The sequence below is a fragment of the Neospora caninum genome, chromosome VI (assembly GCF_000208865.1).
Source record: "Neospora caninum Liverpool complete genome, chromosome VI".
Lineage (NCBI taxonomy): Eukaryota > Apicomplexa > Conoidasida > Eucoccidiorida > Sarcocystidae > Neospora > Neospora caninum.
In genome coordinates this window covers 751,643-768,499 of record NC_018392.1, presented here as the reverse complement: position 1 = coordinate 768,499, position 16,857 = coordinate 751,643, and the positions used below count along the sequence as shown (strand labels likewise).

General features: G+C 53.3%; 5 protein-coding genes across 5 annotated transcripts; 3 read left to right on the top strand and 2 right to left on the bottom strand.

Annotated features, from left to right (window-relative positions):
* Positions 1-2,588: 2,588 nt before the first annotated feature.
* NCLIV_016310 (conserved hypothetical protein) lies at positions 2,589-4,332 on the bottom strand (the record flags this gene model as incomplete). Its single annotated transcript, XM_003881823.1, has 4 exons — positions 2,589-2,639; positions 3,090-3,220; positions 3,558-3,751; positions 4,100-4,332. The coding sequence occupies 4 exons, from the start codon at positions 4,330-4,332 to the stop codon at positions 2,589-2,591; spliced, it is 609 nt and encodes a 202-aa protein (XP_003881872.1).
* Positions 4,333-5,581: 1,249 nt separating this feature from the next.
* Positions 5,582-8,926, top strand: NCLIV_016300 (conserved hypothetical protein; the record flags this gene model as incomplete). Its single annotated transcript, XM_003881822.1, has 5 exons — positions 5,582-6,643; positions 6,900-7,241; positions 7,616-7,743; positions 8,123-8,287; positions 8,743-8,926. The coding sequence occupies 5 exons, from the start codon at positions 5,582-5,584 to the stop codon at positions 8,924-8,926; spliced, it is 1,881 nt and encodes a 626-aa protein (XP_003881871.1).
* Positions 8,927-9,646: 720 nt separating this feature from the next.
* NCLIV_016290 (conserved hypothetical protein) lies at positions 9,647-12,934 on the bottom strand (the record flags this gene model as incomplete). The annotated part of the gene is made up of 4 exons (XM_003881821.1): positions 9,647-10,792; positions 10,941-11,010; positions 11,155-11,279; positions 11,864-12,934. 4 exons carry the CDS (start codon positions 12,932-12,934, stop codon positions 9,647-9,649), a joined length of 2,412 nt encoding a protein of 803 aa, XP_003881870.1.
* A 1,103-nt stretch (positions 12,935-14,037) lies between these two features.
* On the top strand, positions 14,038-15,042 carry NCLIV_016280 (conserved hypothetical protein; the record flags this gene model as incomplete). Its single annotated transcript, XM_003881820.1, has 5 exons — positions 14,038-14,134; positions 14,199-14,230; positions 14,294-14,353; positions 14,763-14,803; positions 14,868-15,042. 5 exons carry the CDS (start codon positions 14,038-14,040, stop codon positions 15,040-15,042), a joined length of 405 nt encoding a protein of 134 aa, XP_003881869.1.
* A 356-nt stretch (positions 15,043-15,398) lies between these two features.
* Positions 15,399-16,675, top strand: NCLIV_016270 (conserved hypothetical protein; the record flags this gene model as incomplete). Its single annotated transcript, XM_003881819.1, has 3 exons — positions 15,399-15,592; positions 15,621-15,822; positions 15,941-16,675. 3 exons carry the CDS (start codon positions 15,399-15,401, stop codon positions 16,673-16,675), a joined length of 1,131 nt encoding a protein of 376 aa, XP_003881868.1.
* Positions 16,676-16,857: the final 182 nt, after the last annotated feature.

Genomic DNA, 16,857 nt, shown 5'->3' with positions numbered 1-16,857 from the left:
AAAAATTGCGGCTGAAACACCTCGCCGTGATGTGGAAAAAACCAGGAGAGGCAAGAACACAGTCCTGCATCTGACCTCACCCGTACAAAACAAAGGCTTCTTTAGACGGGAAAACCGTTTTGGGGGCACGCGCTACCACACATCGATATTTTTGGACACCAGCGTCGCCGCGCATGCAACGAAACACAACACTTGACTCGAGACGGTGCCATCGACTGTGTGCGAAACCAGCTAGGACACCTTTACTTGTGGATGTGGGTGCTGCCACATGAACATATAAATATACGTGCATACTATATATATATGTACAACGATGCACGTACAGACGTGTAAGGAGATACACCTCAATGTGTGTACGGATTCCCCATCTGTGAGAACACCTCGCGTGTAGATGTTGAAACGGGGAAGCGAACCGCACATCCCTCTGTGTATTTCACTAAATAAAAGTGTAAGAGTATATTTATGCGTCTGAATCTCTCGCTTTCCTGCTCCCGATCCACAAGCTAGCTACCCGACTTGTCCTGTGCTCACGCGTTTGCGTCAGCGGCTCGTCGGAAGTCCCGTGTTTCGAGAAAGAATTGTCGGATGCGCCCGTTGCAGTTATCCACCTCGGAACGTTGCGTAAGCAGAGGCTTGGCCCAGACAGAAGGCCTTGTTTTTCTAGAACCTCTCGAGAGCTGTGCGCACCGTAAGGGAACACCTGCCGCTGTCTCTTCCCTTCTGCCTGCCCGTTGCCTGTGTGTCTCGCACGGCCCACGAGAGACGTGCGTCTCGCCAGGGAAGAAAGCCATCAAATGGCGGGGAGTCCTTCTGCCTTTCCGAGCAAAAGAGGCGCATCTGTCAGGTTCGTCTTTCACGGGAGAAGCCGCCAAGCGTGGACCCGCGCAAGGGCACTCCCGTCTGGTTTTGGAGACGAAAGGGGAGAAATGGGACTATTGGTTTAGATCTTGAATACCGTTGATTGCCGGCTCCAAGTTCTATTGTGCTTTTCGTGACCGTCACGTTAAGTGCACGAAGTAGGGAAAACGGCTCAGACGTGCACACTGGTTTTTGAGCAATAGCAGGCTTCTTCCGCGTCACAGCAAGGGATTCTGTTCAGGCGGAGGAGGCATAGCACACTGCGTTGTTCGTGCATGGAGGGGCGAAACTCAAGGGTTTCTCGTCTGTCCACGCCTTTCTTTTGCCTATGAAGAAAGTCGAGTGGCTGTTTGCCGAGTCAGAAGCCGCCCGGTAGACCTGCAGCGGGCGGAAAGGAAGCGAAGTCGCGAGACTTGCATCATTGGACGTTTCCGCGTTCGAGCACTTCGAGCCGAGAGAATGCCTCACGGACCGGCTAACTCGCAACTTCAAAACCACGAGTTTTTCCCGGCCCTTCACTTCTCTGCGCGCGCCCACGGACGGCACCTTCTCAGAAACTCCGATGCCTCACGCTCCAAAGCGTACAACACGCTCGCATAAATAAATGGGCGTCTTTGCTCTCTCTCTACATATATATATATATATATATATATGTATATATATATATATATATATGTAGACAGAGGTGCACGGCCACCTCTGTGGACACATGCTGTCATACGCATATGTGTATAATGGAAGTAGATGCGCTCAGCTTAGGTTTTAGCGTAACCCCTTGGTGTGTGTGTGCCTTTCTTCGACGAGATTCCTCTGCAGACGGTGGCTGCATTTTCTCGAACTGCGACTTGCGGCAGTGAAGAGTCCAACCCCCTGCTCCAGCGTGTGCACACGCTTCCAAGTGTGTCAGGCGCTCTGGGACGGAGACACCTTAAATCGCGAAGAAGGGCGGCAGGGACTGAACTGAGATCGTTGCGGGATGGTGCGACCATGATGTTCCGACGTGCATGCACCAAGTGAAGTTCGTCCTTGAGACGAGGCGGTTCTTATTCTACACAGGAACTGCGAATGAAATCCTCTTCAGCAGTATTTATATACAGGCTTGTGGACATATGTGGCAAAAGCGAAACCTTTTATTGCAGCACCTATATATATTATATACATTGTTGATGTTTCGTTTCCGCTTCGTTCGGGAAAATGTTTTCTAGGCATACTTTTGATCGCACGAAAATGAGGCCGTTTCGCAGGGGAGCCGCCTACGCTGAGTGTTTGTTGAGTCGATGGCAAAGCCCTTCTATTTTTGTCCGTTCGTGAGAAAACGCCGCGGAGAATGTGAGAAGGATACGAAGAGAAGCGACAAGCCTCGGCCACCAGGACACCAGGCGACAGCCATGTTCATCGGAAGTCGGGTAAAAGAGGATGTAAACCGAGAGGGATATCGAACAAGAGAGATCAAGAGCCCCACAGAGGGCAGAGACGGCGAGGTATGCCCAAAGAGACACTGGTGGCGGTGAGCACATAATCCGACAGGCAGAGACAGTCAGGTAGATAAAGAGGAAAATTCCTTGATGCACATAGACGACTAGGAAAGCAGAAACGCATGCCTTCACGGGCATACAGAGAGAGAGGCTCTCCTGAACGAGAGATGAGGCAGAGAGAGCCATCAATACGCGATAGCGGATGCATAGAGAGGAGAGGGCGAACGGGAAATGTGTCAACCGAGAAACGAGCGCCTAGAAGATGTACACGATGTTGTAGACCAGGGTCCATATGAGGATGAACGTCTGCACGAACAGACAAAGAACCGAGTCAAAACGTGAAAACGCCGGTACAGCTCGGCAACGCTTACTCTTGCCGTTCGTGCAGCGTGGCTACAAGCCGAGATTTTCTAACATTTGGGGGATACCAGTGTCCACTTCGCGTTGCTCTATCTCCATGAATATCGACAGGTGTTGGCAAATAAGAGCCTATAACGATATAAATATATATACAGGTCTAGGTAAATACGTGTCCATAACGTATATATACATACACATAAGTCCAGGTAAAGACGAGTCTATAACCGTGTATATTCATATATACGTGTAGCCAAATACGTGTCTATAAATGTACATATATATATATATATATATATATATATGGGTAGGAAGAGGGGATGTGTATAGAGAGGTGTCGGGTGAAGAGGTGGCCTCTCGGTGTGTTTTTCTTTCCACGGTTATTTCATCTTTTCGTACCAGAGCTGCTGTGAAGAACTGAGCGAAGAAGACATCTGTTGTGTTGGCGAAGAACAACTTGCATTGGAAGCCGGTCTCAACGACCATGAGGCAGCCTCCGAGCAGCGTGACCAAGACGAAGACAAAGAGGCCTGAGAGAGAGAAAGCGAATGCATGCACCACATAAAAAAAGCACGCGACGGCCATCTGAGAGGTCCAAGACAAGAGGCAAGAGAGGGGGTTCGGTCTCCACCGTTTGTCGCGTGTCGGCCAAAACCCCCAGCGACTGTCTCCAAACGACGGAGATAACAGGCAGAGAGAAAAATGGCCAGGAGACACAAGATGCGTGGCTCCCAGAAGCGCACTGCGTCGGCATGCCACGCGTGTATCGAACGTTTCCCTACCAAGGAACTAGCCGCGTGCACAAAGGCATCTATATACCTCTGTGACGCTCCTATATACGCTCGCCTGCAAGACGTCTCTCCCTACAGACGTTGACTGGAAGACTGTTTTGGCCCTGGGGGCCCAGATAACGACAGGAAAAAGCCAAGCAGTCGCAAAAAGCCTGATCTGTGTACAGAGGTCGCAGACGGCACGAGCGATGAAGAGAGGACTTGCCTGGGAGGCCCTCGAGCCCAAAGATCCCCGCGACGCTGCCAGCAACGACTGCGGCCAGGTGGCGGCTGAGGGAGAAGCGCAGAAACGAAGGAAGCACGCGCGTGCGCACATATGCCGAGCACACAAAGGCATGGGGACAGGCACGCACCGCCGAAGGAAGAGAGAGAAAGGAGCAGATGGCCGAGGGGATTGCGAGTGGAGAAAGCACCAAGGGAGACGGGGAAGAGGGCCGGACACGGAAGGAGGGGCGAGGCAGTTGCGATGTCGGGTTCGCAGGACACAAAATTGGGGACAGAGAAGAGGATGCGAAGATCAGGTGTTCTCGTGGAGCACAAAACAAGCAGGAACCTCGACATGGAGATTTAGACGGATGAAGGAAGCTGCGAAACCGTGTGGACACCATGCTCCCTTACTTGACAGTGAGTTGTCGATAGTTATGAGAGACCATCGACGGGCGAATAGGCGGTGCTTCAGACTCCTTCTTTCCCGCCTTTTCACCCGACGCTAGCCCCGGAGAAGGCGTGGACGGCCGCTCGGGGACAGAAGCGTCGTCTCCGGCTGTCAGCGCATCGACTGCCTTTCGCGACTGTGCAGCTGAGGCGAGGTCACTCAGTTGGACACCTGGCTCCACACCGCGAGTGTCCATGTTGGCAAGAAAAAGGGGGATGAACACGCGAAACCAAAGGAACTTCCGACGCAAGGAAAAGGCGCTGGACATGCGCTGTCTTTGCTGAAAAGACACTGGAATTTCCGTAAGGAACTGCGACGAGGAAACGGCGTTGTCCACACAAAAGCGCGGCACCAGCCCAGCTGACTCGCTCACCCGCAGCTTGTCCCAACCGAATCCGCGGTCGAGTACGGCGGAGAAAACGGAGGGTAGAAGCGTCAGCTTTTCTGTCTAAGAAAAGGCACATTCAGGGCCAGTCAGGGATATGGAGAGAGATGCCGCTGAGGCCTCTGTTCGGTCGTTCATTGAGGAAGACAGTGACTTGTCGGCGACGAGATCACAGGGAAGCTGGTGGGGTATGCTGTGCGTAAGAAGGCCGATTAGTCGATCAGAAAGATTTCAGTGAGGTGTAACGCGAACGTGGAACTGTGTTCTCTTGAGTTCCTGACGATGAATCGGGTGTGCAAAGAAGGCCCGAAACTCCGAGACAGGTGTACAGCTGCGATACGGAGGTTCGGAACGACCAGGAAAGAAAAGTACGTTCGAAAGAAAGGGGAAAGCAGAATTGGGGGTTCCGAACGGAGAAACTGCGAAAAGAACATGCAATAGCTTCTGTTAAAAAGGGCATGCCCAGTGCATGCCTCTACCAACACCGCACACTTCTTGGCGCATGAGCCTCATGTCTTCTCAAACATGCGCACGTCGATCTCGAATCCTCAGCCGCATTTTTATTCTGTGTACGTTTTCTCTCTTCTTTCCCGTATGAAGACGCGGTTTCTCCGCTCAAGTCTGAAGGACCATCTGTACTTCTTAAAGTTCGGTGTTTTCCCCGTTCCGTGAGTTGTTTTCTCGTCGACGTCTCACCCCGCGCAGAGTCTGCTGAATTCCCATCTCGATGTCTCCTGCATAGTCCCGCGCGCAAAACTGGAATTTTGGTTCGCCTTCTGCCACCGACACAACTGAGGATTTTCACGCGAAATGCTTGCCTCCGTTAACGACATTCTGAGCGAAATCGACTCCTCTCCGGATTTATCTGGAACGCTTTTCAGTCCACGCAGGCGTCCACAGCGTTTTTGAGTCCATGGCACCGGCGAAGCATTCACGGGGCCGAGAAGTGTCCTCGACAACTCTGTTTTCCTCGACGCTTTCACGCCGGTGATTGCCGGTCTTGCCGACGATCCACGCCCATTGCTCGTCCCCCTCTCTTCGCCTTCTCCCCGATCGAGCCATGGCGCTCCGGATCGGTTTCATGGCCCAGCGGGGTCCGGCGCTTTTTCTTCTGCTGACTTTATGGGCTTCCGTGGAAATGCGCGCCTTTGCCGTTTCCCTTGTCACCCAGACCTCTGCTTCCCCTATTTATTCTCGCGCTGGTTCGCAGAACGGAAGCATCCTGCCGACTTCTCTTGCCCATGCGGCCACGCACACAAAGCCCCTGGCTTGCCTGCGTTGTTTATTTCCTGGAGGTGTACGTACACCGGACGCTTCCGACTCACCTTTGTCTTCGAGAACCAGAAAACCTTCCTCGCACTCGTGTCCGCTCGCCTGCCGCGAAAACGGCGTCCGAATTCCTATCGTCGCGTCTCCTGTCGCTCTGTCCCACCAGCTGCAGTGTTTCATCGCCCCGGGACTGTCCGCTGCTTCGCGTTGTGTGTCTCATCCGTCTCTGAAAGTGGGGGGAGCTCTATCGTCTTACGTCCATACAGGCGTGGCCTCCAGTCTTTCTCTCAACGGCGCGTACCTGTCTCACCAGCAGCCCCGCGTCTTCAAACTCAACGGCAGCCCGCTCCTGCTTTCATCGCCATCCCCCCTCTCTTCATCCCACCTCAACTCTGTCGCTGCATCAGATGGACGGCTAGCTGTGTCTGACGGAATCAATAGCCCTGGGGCTTCGGCTTCCTCCCCTGATGGCCCTCAGTTTCCTGCTTCTGCTCCTTCAAGCCCCAGCGCTGTCGGCTCCGGCACCTCCGCGTCTGTGAGTCCTCCTACAGGCAGTCCTTCTCCGTCTGCGGCCTTCTCGCCCTTCTCGAATGCTGCCTCGCCGTCGCAGTACGGCGCTTCTTCGGCGCCTCTTCCTGCGCCCGCCGAACCGATTTACCCGACTCCGTTGACCGCCGACACGTCGCTGACGGGACGCCGAATGGAGATTGATCCGACGGGACCTCTGGGGCAGATGCAGGCCTTGCTACGCGAGGGTATCTACAAAGCAGGCCCCTACATACAGGACTGGCCCCATAACGAAGAGCGGGACGTCGACATGCTCGTCACGAAACTAGATGAAACGGCTGCCATTGTAAGGGTAGAACCCTGCGCTGGAAACCTACCAACTTGACTGACGCGACGGCTTAGGCGTGCTTTCCCTGGTCGACACGGAACCAAGTGTCTGCAGCCATTCTGAACCCGGCACACGGAGCACACACCTGAGACGAAATCTTACACATGTTTCCTAGGTAGCTCTATGGAGGCGCTGGGGTAGTCCCATCTGAGCTCAATACCTTTGGGCAATTTCGCCGCTTCTGGGCCGGTTTTTTTGTGCTTTTTCTCTTTAGTCTCCTGGACAGAAGACTGTGATACAGCTGCCTTTTCGAGAGCGGGACCGCATGGTGCGACACATGCGGGCGACGCGGTCGGCGACGATATTTTTGGGCTACGTCGACTACAGAGAGGAAGGCGACGTGGAGATTGCGCGCCCCCAGGAGAACCGGAGTGCGTTGGCCGGGTCGCCCCCCAACAGCCAAGGCACCAAAGACGATTACATGCTGATTGGCTACGGCGCCATTGCCGAGCCGACGGAGATCCACATGCTCGACAAGAGCGGCGAGCTCGGTCTTCGAATTATGGGCCGAGTGAAAATCGTTTCGGTACTCGAAGCCTCGGAACTGAGCTTCCGGGTGAGGACGGCGAGAGCGAAGAGTGCAGTAGGGATTCTCTTGTATCGGGATCCCTGTCAGAAAAGCTGGAGACAGCAAAAGGCGAATGCCGGGTTTCAGAGAGACGAACAAAACGACCGAAAAGTTACCTCTCCAAGTCTTGCCTGCTGCCCCGCCAGCCTTGACCTGTGTCGGATGCCCTCCTGTGCGTACGGTCGAGTTAGCGAGAGGGCCTCGTGGGTTCGTCAGCGCACACATTGTAGGTCTTTTCACCCAAAAGAGAAGCCTGTGCGGCCCGACCAGTCGGCTCAATGGCAAACGGCAACGTCGGTAGCAGCGTTTTTGGTTTCCCCTCGACAGCACGTATGGATGACAGTATCTGTGGGGCTGTGCAGGTTCGCGTCGTGCCACACAAAGATGAGAGCAAGCGCGACGGGTTTGTCAACCCCCTGGTGTCGAGAGAAAACATCAAAGCGCTCTACAGCCTCTACGATCGAGTCAACAAGATGGAGCTCCATTTCCGGTAGGTTCAGCCTCAAGACCCTGGCGCACAGTTGCCAGCTTGGTGCACCCACCCCGCGCACAGCGAGCGTGCACCTGGAATTGTGCAGATCCGAAACGAAGCTGGCAAGCACTGTGGACGTGAGTTCTCTATAGTACCAGCACGGCTGGTCAGTAGGACCTCAAAGATGACACATGAACTCGAAAAGGGTTTTTGCCGAGCTCCAGCCTCCGAGAAGCGGAGAAACTGCAAAACGTCTACAGTCAGGCTGTGCATGCGCATACATATCGACATGGCCTGTTTACGCAACCTTTCCACTGGGCGTTCGAGAAACGTCAAGCGACCGATGCAGTTTAAGGCTCCACTTATGTGTGTATGCGTTTGCCCTTGATTTCTTCAGGAAGCTGGAAGGAAAGATGCATCAAGCCCATCTCGTTTCTTTACGGCCAAGTCTCGAAGACAAGGTGGACGAATTCATCAATGAGACATCCGGGGCAACGGAGCAGGACATCGGCGAGTGGGTCTCATTCTGCGCCATGGATCACCACATTGATGCTCGAGCAAGGTGAGGCTGCCGTACAGGGACTGGCTTCCTTCAGTCGGGTTATCTGGTGGAGAACCGACCACCGCTCAATCATCATCTGCTTTCTTGTGGGAAACCTTCCGGAGATAGGTAGCTGTGTAGGCCCGTTCCAGGAGAGTGAACGGCGACGCAGAGTGGCGCTGGGCTGCCCTGGCCAAGTGCGGTAGGATTCAGTTTTTGGAAAGCCAGCAGTGTCCTCCTTTCAAGCAAAGCCCACTAAACGTAGCAGTAGCCGGTTTGGGGGGGAACGGCGGTGCTACGTTCAAACAAGTAAACACACCGCTTCAGCCACGAGGATGAGCGACGGAGAGGTAGCGTGAATTCTACTCGAACAGACTGTAGGTGGTGTGCACCGCCGCGCGTCAGGTGTAACGGGGAGTGCTCATTCGCATTTGAACGTTTCTCCCGTTGTGTGCGTGGCATGGCTGTAATGGCAGGTGCTGGGCAATGGCACAGCAGGACACGGAACTTCGCCTTGACGTTGTGAGGCGGTCACTAGAGGACAAGCTTCGACAACTACAGGCAGAAGTCAAACGACTGAAAGACCAGCCGGGGTTTCGGGATCCGGACGACGTGAAGGCTCCCATCTCTGAGCAAATGCCTCTCAACATTAAACTATGAGGCGAGGGAAATGTTGAGACAGAGGAACCCCCGAAGGGCCAGTGGAGGCCCAGGAGAACTCGGTCGTTACCGTCGAATGGTTCTACGTTTATTCGATATTGCCCTTCCGCGGCGCACTGCGACTGCTCGAACACAGAGAACGCAACCCCTTCCGACTTGGCAACCAAAACCTCATCTCAGCACATCGCTCGCTCTGTTTGCGCGATGAGGCTGAAACAGTTCGTAGCGTGCCGCTGCCGCAAAAACGTGCAGGTGTACCTACTCGTGCCTGTGAGTGTCTTGTGTGTCCGGTGTACAGGGCGGAATTCGCCCATGCTTTTCCATCACTACGATGAGTGGCCTGCAACAGGTTGTGAGTTAGCATTTTTGAAAGTCGCCTTCAGTGTCGTTTCCGGAGAACACAAACACTCAAGCAGCCTTGTCCTTGACAGGCCTGAAGGCGTATGGCGTTAAAGCGCCTCATGGAGCGTCTTCACGAAAGCCAGGAAACTGACACTTCAGTGGGTGCCTGAGATGGCCAGCGACAAAACACATTGTTCTTGGTAGGACGCCCAAGTGACACAAAGCAGCCATGTATTGCAAAACTTTGAATCCGTGTGACACGCAATGAAAACGGGACACTTCTGAGGACAATCTCACTTTGGCACAAGCCAAGTACGGAGCACTTAGTGACACGTCTCTCAACCACTTCTCAGAGCTGAAAAAGTGGGACTAGCGGGTTCAACATGCAGTCTGCGCGGAATTTCTCGGTTCCATATTTATCCCGTGATCCTGCGTCAAGACAAACTGTACACTCCTCCAATCCGGTTGGGTTGTCGGCCAGTCAGACTCATGTCCTTGGTCATCAGCTTGGGCGGTAAAATCTACAGGCTCAATGGACTCCGGAGAGACGGAGAGGATCCCCCTAGAAGCCTCGTCGTCGAGGACCCCTGCTAGCAAACGAAAGTCAGCGATATCGTAGTCACCTGGATTTGTCGAGCAGCACGACCCTTCTTTGGAAACAGCGGAGCACGAGGGATTTGTCTCGGTTAAACCCGTTTTCGAGGGCGAGGCATATGGAGAGTTAGTTGAACCCGCAGAAATGGAAAGAGGAAGAGGCAGTTCATTTACCTTCACTTTAGGCTCAGGAGGGATGGAAGACGGTTTCAACGGATATCGACCGTCATCTTCGGGCTGGTTCTGAATTCTCTTGTCGTTAATGCGTTTGCTTCGACGCATACCGTTACCTGATCCGGATCCTTCACCGCAGACAAAGTCATCTGGCGCCTGGGCGACAGCAGTTAGTCCTCCGCTGTTGGGAATGGAATCTTCAGTGCTGTCGACAGCATGCGGAGCGGTGGCAACTTTATCACTCCTTTGTTGCATGCCTGTCGCAAGGGTCGATGAGAGTGTTGATGATGGCGAGCAACAAACTGCGTCGCTGCTAAGCGTGAACGGAAACGACAGTGACATGGCAGGGCTCGGGCAAGTTGGGACGCCGAGGACACCTGGCGGATCACCTTGGGGATCGCTACTGTACGTTGGGTCCAAGTGAGGCATCGATATGAAGGCCTCAAGGGATGCTGGCGACTCGTGCCACGCAAGGGAACCCAACTGCTGTTGCACGGAAACCGCTGGAGGGTCGTGGGTGCTTGGCAAGGACAGGTCCTCAGAGCGAGTTCCACGTTCCTGTGCTTGCGAACTATCTTCACATGACTCCTCGCGTTCGATAGCCCGTTGTGCTTTGCGGCCCTCGATGCACCTACGTTTCGAGCCTCCCATCGACTGACGAGTCACTCGGATAGAGAGGTCCCTCACCCGATCTGGATCGTGCCAGAACTCCTGAATGGATTCGCTGTAGCACCGCAGAATGTCTTCATCAATTCCCTGTCACGCACAGATAGTGAACAGCGGACGACGCACAGCGGTTTTCCACTAGTGCTGAGGAAACCGTAGACAAGCATGAGGTCTGTTGGTGGTGCTTAGAGTCCGTATTGTAGGTTGTCTCCTGTGACAGATGACGAGCCAGCCATACCTCCGCGCGCATCATCTTAGTTCGCCTGGAAAAGGATGTATTCTTGGAGAATCGAGTGTCAATGAACTGCCTGAGAATGGGGATTCCACACAAATACACCTACTGCTGAATCACTGGGCTTCCTGCACGCACAACTTGGAGACGAACGTTCCATGGTTCAATTCGCTGACTGCCTATACCTGTCAGCACACAGCAACATGCTTCTTGATCTTACGTGTTTATTTCGTGGACATCCACGTGGAAAGAAGGGACATGGCTGCAGATTTCTGCAGAGCTATTCCAGTCGGTTCCCGAAGGAGGTGCGGTACCGTACGTTCCGGTGGCAATGCAGCGGGGTACCTAAGAGGCAGGCAGAAGGTACATCAACCACATCACCATACCATTTCACTCACATTCATTTGCAGCCCCAGGTATGCTCCATCTCTCCGTTTGGCAAATGTGACCCCCTCTTACCCATATCAGCGAGTTCTGCTTTGTCCTGTTTCTCATTACTCCCGCGAGCTGCACGTGAAGCTGGACACATCCGAGGACATAAAGAAGTACGGACTCCGGTGTCGCGACGACCTGTGAGTGACTGTCCAGCGACACAGTGATACTGTGCCGGTACTCAACAGCACGGTCTGTCGTCACCTTGATCCGAGAGGCTCCGCTGGCTCGCGTTTTCGTTAGAGGTCCACCTCCATATGTGTTGTTGCTTGGTAAAACCCAGACGTGGTTGAACGCCGACGCTTGTGCCTACGCGGGGATCCCATAGACAAGCAACTTAAATCACTTGTTCCAAAGAAGCAATAACGACGGCATGGTGAGGTGACGCCACTAAACTCTGTTGAGGAAACAGATGGAGTAAAATCAGTCCCCTTGAAGGCGCTTCGTGAAAAAGCATATACCTGAGGAAGGCCAAAATGAAGCGTGCACAGACTTACGTCATCGGAAAGACCCATGGAAATGCAGATGATCCGATGGAGATTGAAAAGCGTCATGCCTGCATTGATGCCAAAGACTCGCCGTACTGGAACAGCATCGGCTGGCCAATCGGGAGAAGCATGCAACCGTGGCAGGTGCCAGCTGACGCTCACTTCACACATGTCATATTCACCGAGGTTGACTGTTTCGTACTTGATGTCGGCTAGCTGGAGTGGACTGAGACAGGAAAGCGCCTGTTGACTCTCACACATGTTGCCGGTCCCCAGTTGATCGGAAAGTAACTGGTGCTGGAGACCTGCCTGATCCAGTGATCGAGTATCGGAACCCATCGCCGGATCAAACGGCAACAATGCGTAAAGATGATCTATCTGTTGGCCTTCTGCTGCCTTTGCGGCGGCTGCAAGCTTAGCATGCTCAAAGCGTGGGTCAAGTCCAGCGGCCAGGCCAAACGCATCTCTGCATTCACTGTCGCGTCCCCGTTTGCGAGACGAACGAATGGAAAGGGGCTTCTCGAACTCATACTGTGCTGGAAGGCTGTCGCTGCGGGTCCACCGTGTTTCGGTGTGGTTACTGGGGGTGCTTAAAGTTGGTTCTGCTTGTTGCAGTGTACAACCGTCTGGGGGAGGCTCCGGTGAAGTACGTGGATCCTGTGCCAGTTGGTCCTCCATCATCTGAGGCAAGAGGAAGAATGAGTAATTGCTGGGAAGTTCCCTACCGTCGATCTCTGGGTATGTAGAGGTATTTGACTGAAGTAGTCCCTGAATGCCCGTTATTCCCAGCCCAGCACTCGGAACCCCATCAGTGGTCCATAGAGTTAAGCCCGCCAGTGGATTCCCGCAGAGGCCGAAGTCTCCCATCGAAAGGTGACTAGCTGTCTCGGATGAAACCAAGGGAGGAAACGAACCCGGTGTCCCCGGCAGGGCACCGCTGGCTGCTACTGGATCTTGAAAGTAGTCCAGCTCACTGGCCCACGTGCTATTGGACAAGCGAGACATCAAAGGCCCGGCAGGGTCTGGTTGACTTTCATCTGAGCCTCGTTTCTCGTGCGGGGCTTGCAGTAGGCTGTCCATGAGTGTGATGGATTTATTTTGAGATGAATTCGGATTATCAGAGCATACCGTCGAACCTACCACTTTACCCGGAACCCGAGAACAGCGAGAACGGTGACAAAAACTATGCAGAAGAGGAGACGAAAACACTTCATTCGCGATGGGGAAGCTACTTTCGACTTCTTTTGTATAGACCAACCCCGGTGTTGAGGGGTTTGATAGCGAGATTGTTTGAGACATGGTCGAATAGCATGCAAAGGACAAAGTACCTGATATTACTGGAGCTGTGCTGCTTTTACAGACTTGCCAAGGAGGGTAGTTTGATGGTATAGGAAAAAGTACTCATGTTTCCGAATACATATGCAGTGAAAACAAGCGATTGCTTTTGAAAGCTTCTTCCCAGTCACTGACACACACCATCCTTGGCAGTGGCAATACAGAATGAATGAAGGACAGCTTCTGCGCAAAGTACGGCTGCCCTCTTTTCCGGTATCGCTTCACCAGATGGTGGAGCCATTGTGGATCCAACAAAGAAGCCACATCTCAAATCTGGATTCTCTGTATCCCTCCACTCTCGTCCGGCACTTGATCACGAGAGCGTTTTGGACGGGGTCCTGCGCTTCTGTCTACCAGTCATCGGATCGATTCTGCCCTGGTTGGCGTGTACTTGACGTCTGCGTTTGTCTAGCCGAAAAACGCGAGACGTGCGCACCAGGCAGATTTGCTCTCAGAGACATAAACTCAGTTTCCGTATGTGTGCAAGCGTTCGGGGTCACGTTCAGGGAACGTGTGTGTATAGATGCATGTTCGTGGGAAACAACCAGTTAACCACCGAAGAATACACTAGTTCTTGGGAGCGAGCTTCCGAATATTGAAGGGTCTATTTCCATGTTTGAATGACAACGGTCAACATATCTGAGTGGCGAACAGGCCCTCGCCTTTCCGACGTTCCTTGAGAAACAAATTGATGCGGGGTGTCTCTACACTACGATCTGTCGTTCGTACCCGGGATGCCGGGCTCCGGGTACTTGCGCGATGAGTTTTGGCGTGTAGTGTTCGCGAAATCACAAATCCATTAAAAATCGATACACGAGTGCTTATCGACACAGCTGCTGAGCAAGAAGATGGGGAAAGCTATCCATTGGGGAGGCAATTTTTCCTGGTTGCCATTTGCGTGGCAGACGGAATGTCGACGGACGAGGAGATTTGACGATCTGTGCGGTATGCTGTCTAATACAGTTCTGGCCGCCAGCAAAATAACCATCTCATCCACTTCTGACTACAGGAGGGTACTGCTGCCTGACAAAATTCCTCATGGTAACTTGATTGAAGAAGCCCTTACATCGGTCACCTGCAGCTTGGACCGGCCTGTTTGCTCAGTTTCCAGAGGCGGCAATTCTGCCGACAGACATATCCGATCGAAGCTCCTCCTGCATGGAGGTGTGTCCGGATTTCTTTTCTTCGTTTCTTCTGATGATGCATTGAAGCGCTTGGTAGGAACTGGCGGACACGGAGTTGGATCTGCTGTTTGCCTGTATGGTTCGCTACCATAAATGGGGAACCGAAGGCGACATGGACCTTGCTCCGGCTTCGTCGCTTGATATATTCCTCGCGAAGAGGCGCCAGCGTCTCGGGGAGTCGTTCAGCGAAGACGATCAAGTTGTTTTGGGTGGCACTGGTAGCACATCACCAAGGCCTGAAGCAGCGTCTATAGATGGCGGAAAGGCAGTTACCGCAGATCCTCCACGGTCACCATCATGTCTGACTCTTCGCTTGGGGGCCACGCAGATGCCGCCCGAAGATGCTGTAACATCTGAAAGCTCCATCTTGTCCATAACTACAGAAACAGCCGCCAACGAAAGTTTGTGCACCGCTGTTTCTCCCGCTGAAGTATGAACAGCTTCCCTTGGAGGCACCAGATGGCTTCGAGACACTATTCGTTTCGTATACTCAGAAGCAGCGATTTAACTCCCTGGGAAATATTTTCGAGAAGTCTTTCCCAGAGGAAGACGCTCATGGCCTTAGAAGACTCATTATGGATGACAGTACAACTGTTTTCAGCCTCTCTACAGGTAAGGCCCGCTGCAGGCGCTGCCGCCGCTTGGATAATGATCATATTTGCACGGTGATACACGATCTAGAGGGGCGACCGGGGTTTACCGCGGGGCTGGGAAAGCAGCTGACGCGGTCGTCCCTTGACCGCCATGGCAAAAGGCGTATCAGTGAGTGTACTCGTTAATTGCGTGCTATCCTTCAGCTCGCTAAGGCTGTTCACCACAAATCAGACGGGAATTTTCTCTATATCTCACATATATGCGGTGCCAGAAAAAGCAGACTATGGCATCTTATCCAACAGTACGCAGAAGAAACGGGATTGGAAGGTCAGCCCTACTGCTTGTTACAGTTAAACGCCCGACTGCAATTCACTATTTCCCCCAGCGATTGTCCTGCGTTACCAGTCGCCGTTGCATGATGACGGTAGGTGATGAATTGGTTGTTTCAATCGAATCCACCCGCAGTTAAAGTTTCCTTCAATAGAAGCGCCTTGGAGAAGTGGGAGTTTGGAACTTCTCCCAGCGGGTGGCGTTATGGGATTGGTGGAGCAGTGTCCGGAACTGGATCCCACCTCGACGTGAGTGATGACTGTCGATTAGAAAACCTCTGGTGCTGCACATGTTGGTACCAGTCTTATAGTTAGGCGCCTGAGCGGGTGCCCCGTACAACATGCAGAGCAATTTACAAAGGCGGGAGCTTCCGGCTTGCCAGCAAGTCTTGGCAATTCGCTGACAACGTCCCACCAATGTCCGGTGGTAGAACAAGGCGTTGAGGTCGCAGAGGGGCCCGGTTGTTCGGAAGGACCGCTCCGGGAGCTGCTCGAGAACGAGATCGACGTCGCTGTGGAGCATCAGGTACAACATATATGGTTTTAACAAGTTCTGTTTAAAATCCATCGCCCCAAACTCTGGTGTTTAGCCATGCGTGACGAAATCTACTGGACCCAGATTTCCCGCACCCGCGGAGGGAGACAAGGCCGAGCTCACGAGTGATGGTCCAAGCTGGTCTCCCTCTTTGCCCGCCGTGAGAAGACGTCTCCCTCCATCACGCCGCATCCATAGCCACGCAGAAACGGTCGAACCGGACCGCAGTGTGGCCTCATGTTGCCTCGCACACGAGAACTGTGGCGCTTGCACGAGGACGGAATGCGATCATAAGAGGGCAGCCGAATGCCCTGCAGGACAGGAGTTCGTTTTAGATTTCAAGAAACTCTCAGCCCCGTCAGTCTCGCCGTCGCCGGTCAGCACTCCATGCGGAAGACCGGCCCAGGGTACTGTCCTCTCTGAACAGCCTATCCCTATAAAACCCCGAGACAAATCCTTTGACATAGGGCGAAACCCTGGCAAGTGTTCTAGCATTGAAACACCCTCTGAGACGCGAGAGAGTAAAGGGGTCGATCGATCGAAACGACAACAGGAGAAGACTCCCAGTTGTTCGAAAAAAAGAACCCGCAGTCAGGCTCATACAGAACGACAAGGAGTGGACACGACTCGACCAATATCGTCTGAAATAGAGCCGCGTAGCGCTCCGAAAGGTCGGCCTCGTTCAACTCACCAGACGGTTGGTATCACGGATACTACCACAACTCGTGCCGGCAAAAAAGTGCTGACCGGGGAAGCAATGTCCCTTGTGCTTAAAGCGCTGGGAGAGAGAGGGATACGGAGGCTGAACATGGGTATGAAGTGGGATGAGGCGTTGGATTGTTGATGGAAAGGGCAGGCACACTGCGTGGGTTGACGATCAAGGAGAAATGGATGACCATGTCGCGCGTGTGTAAATGCTTTCCATGCGACAGGCACAAACGTGTGACAAATGTGAATGACAGACAACGTTCATGCCTACTGTGTCAAACGCACAAGGAAATCGCTTTAAACGTTTAACCTTCTGCA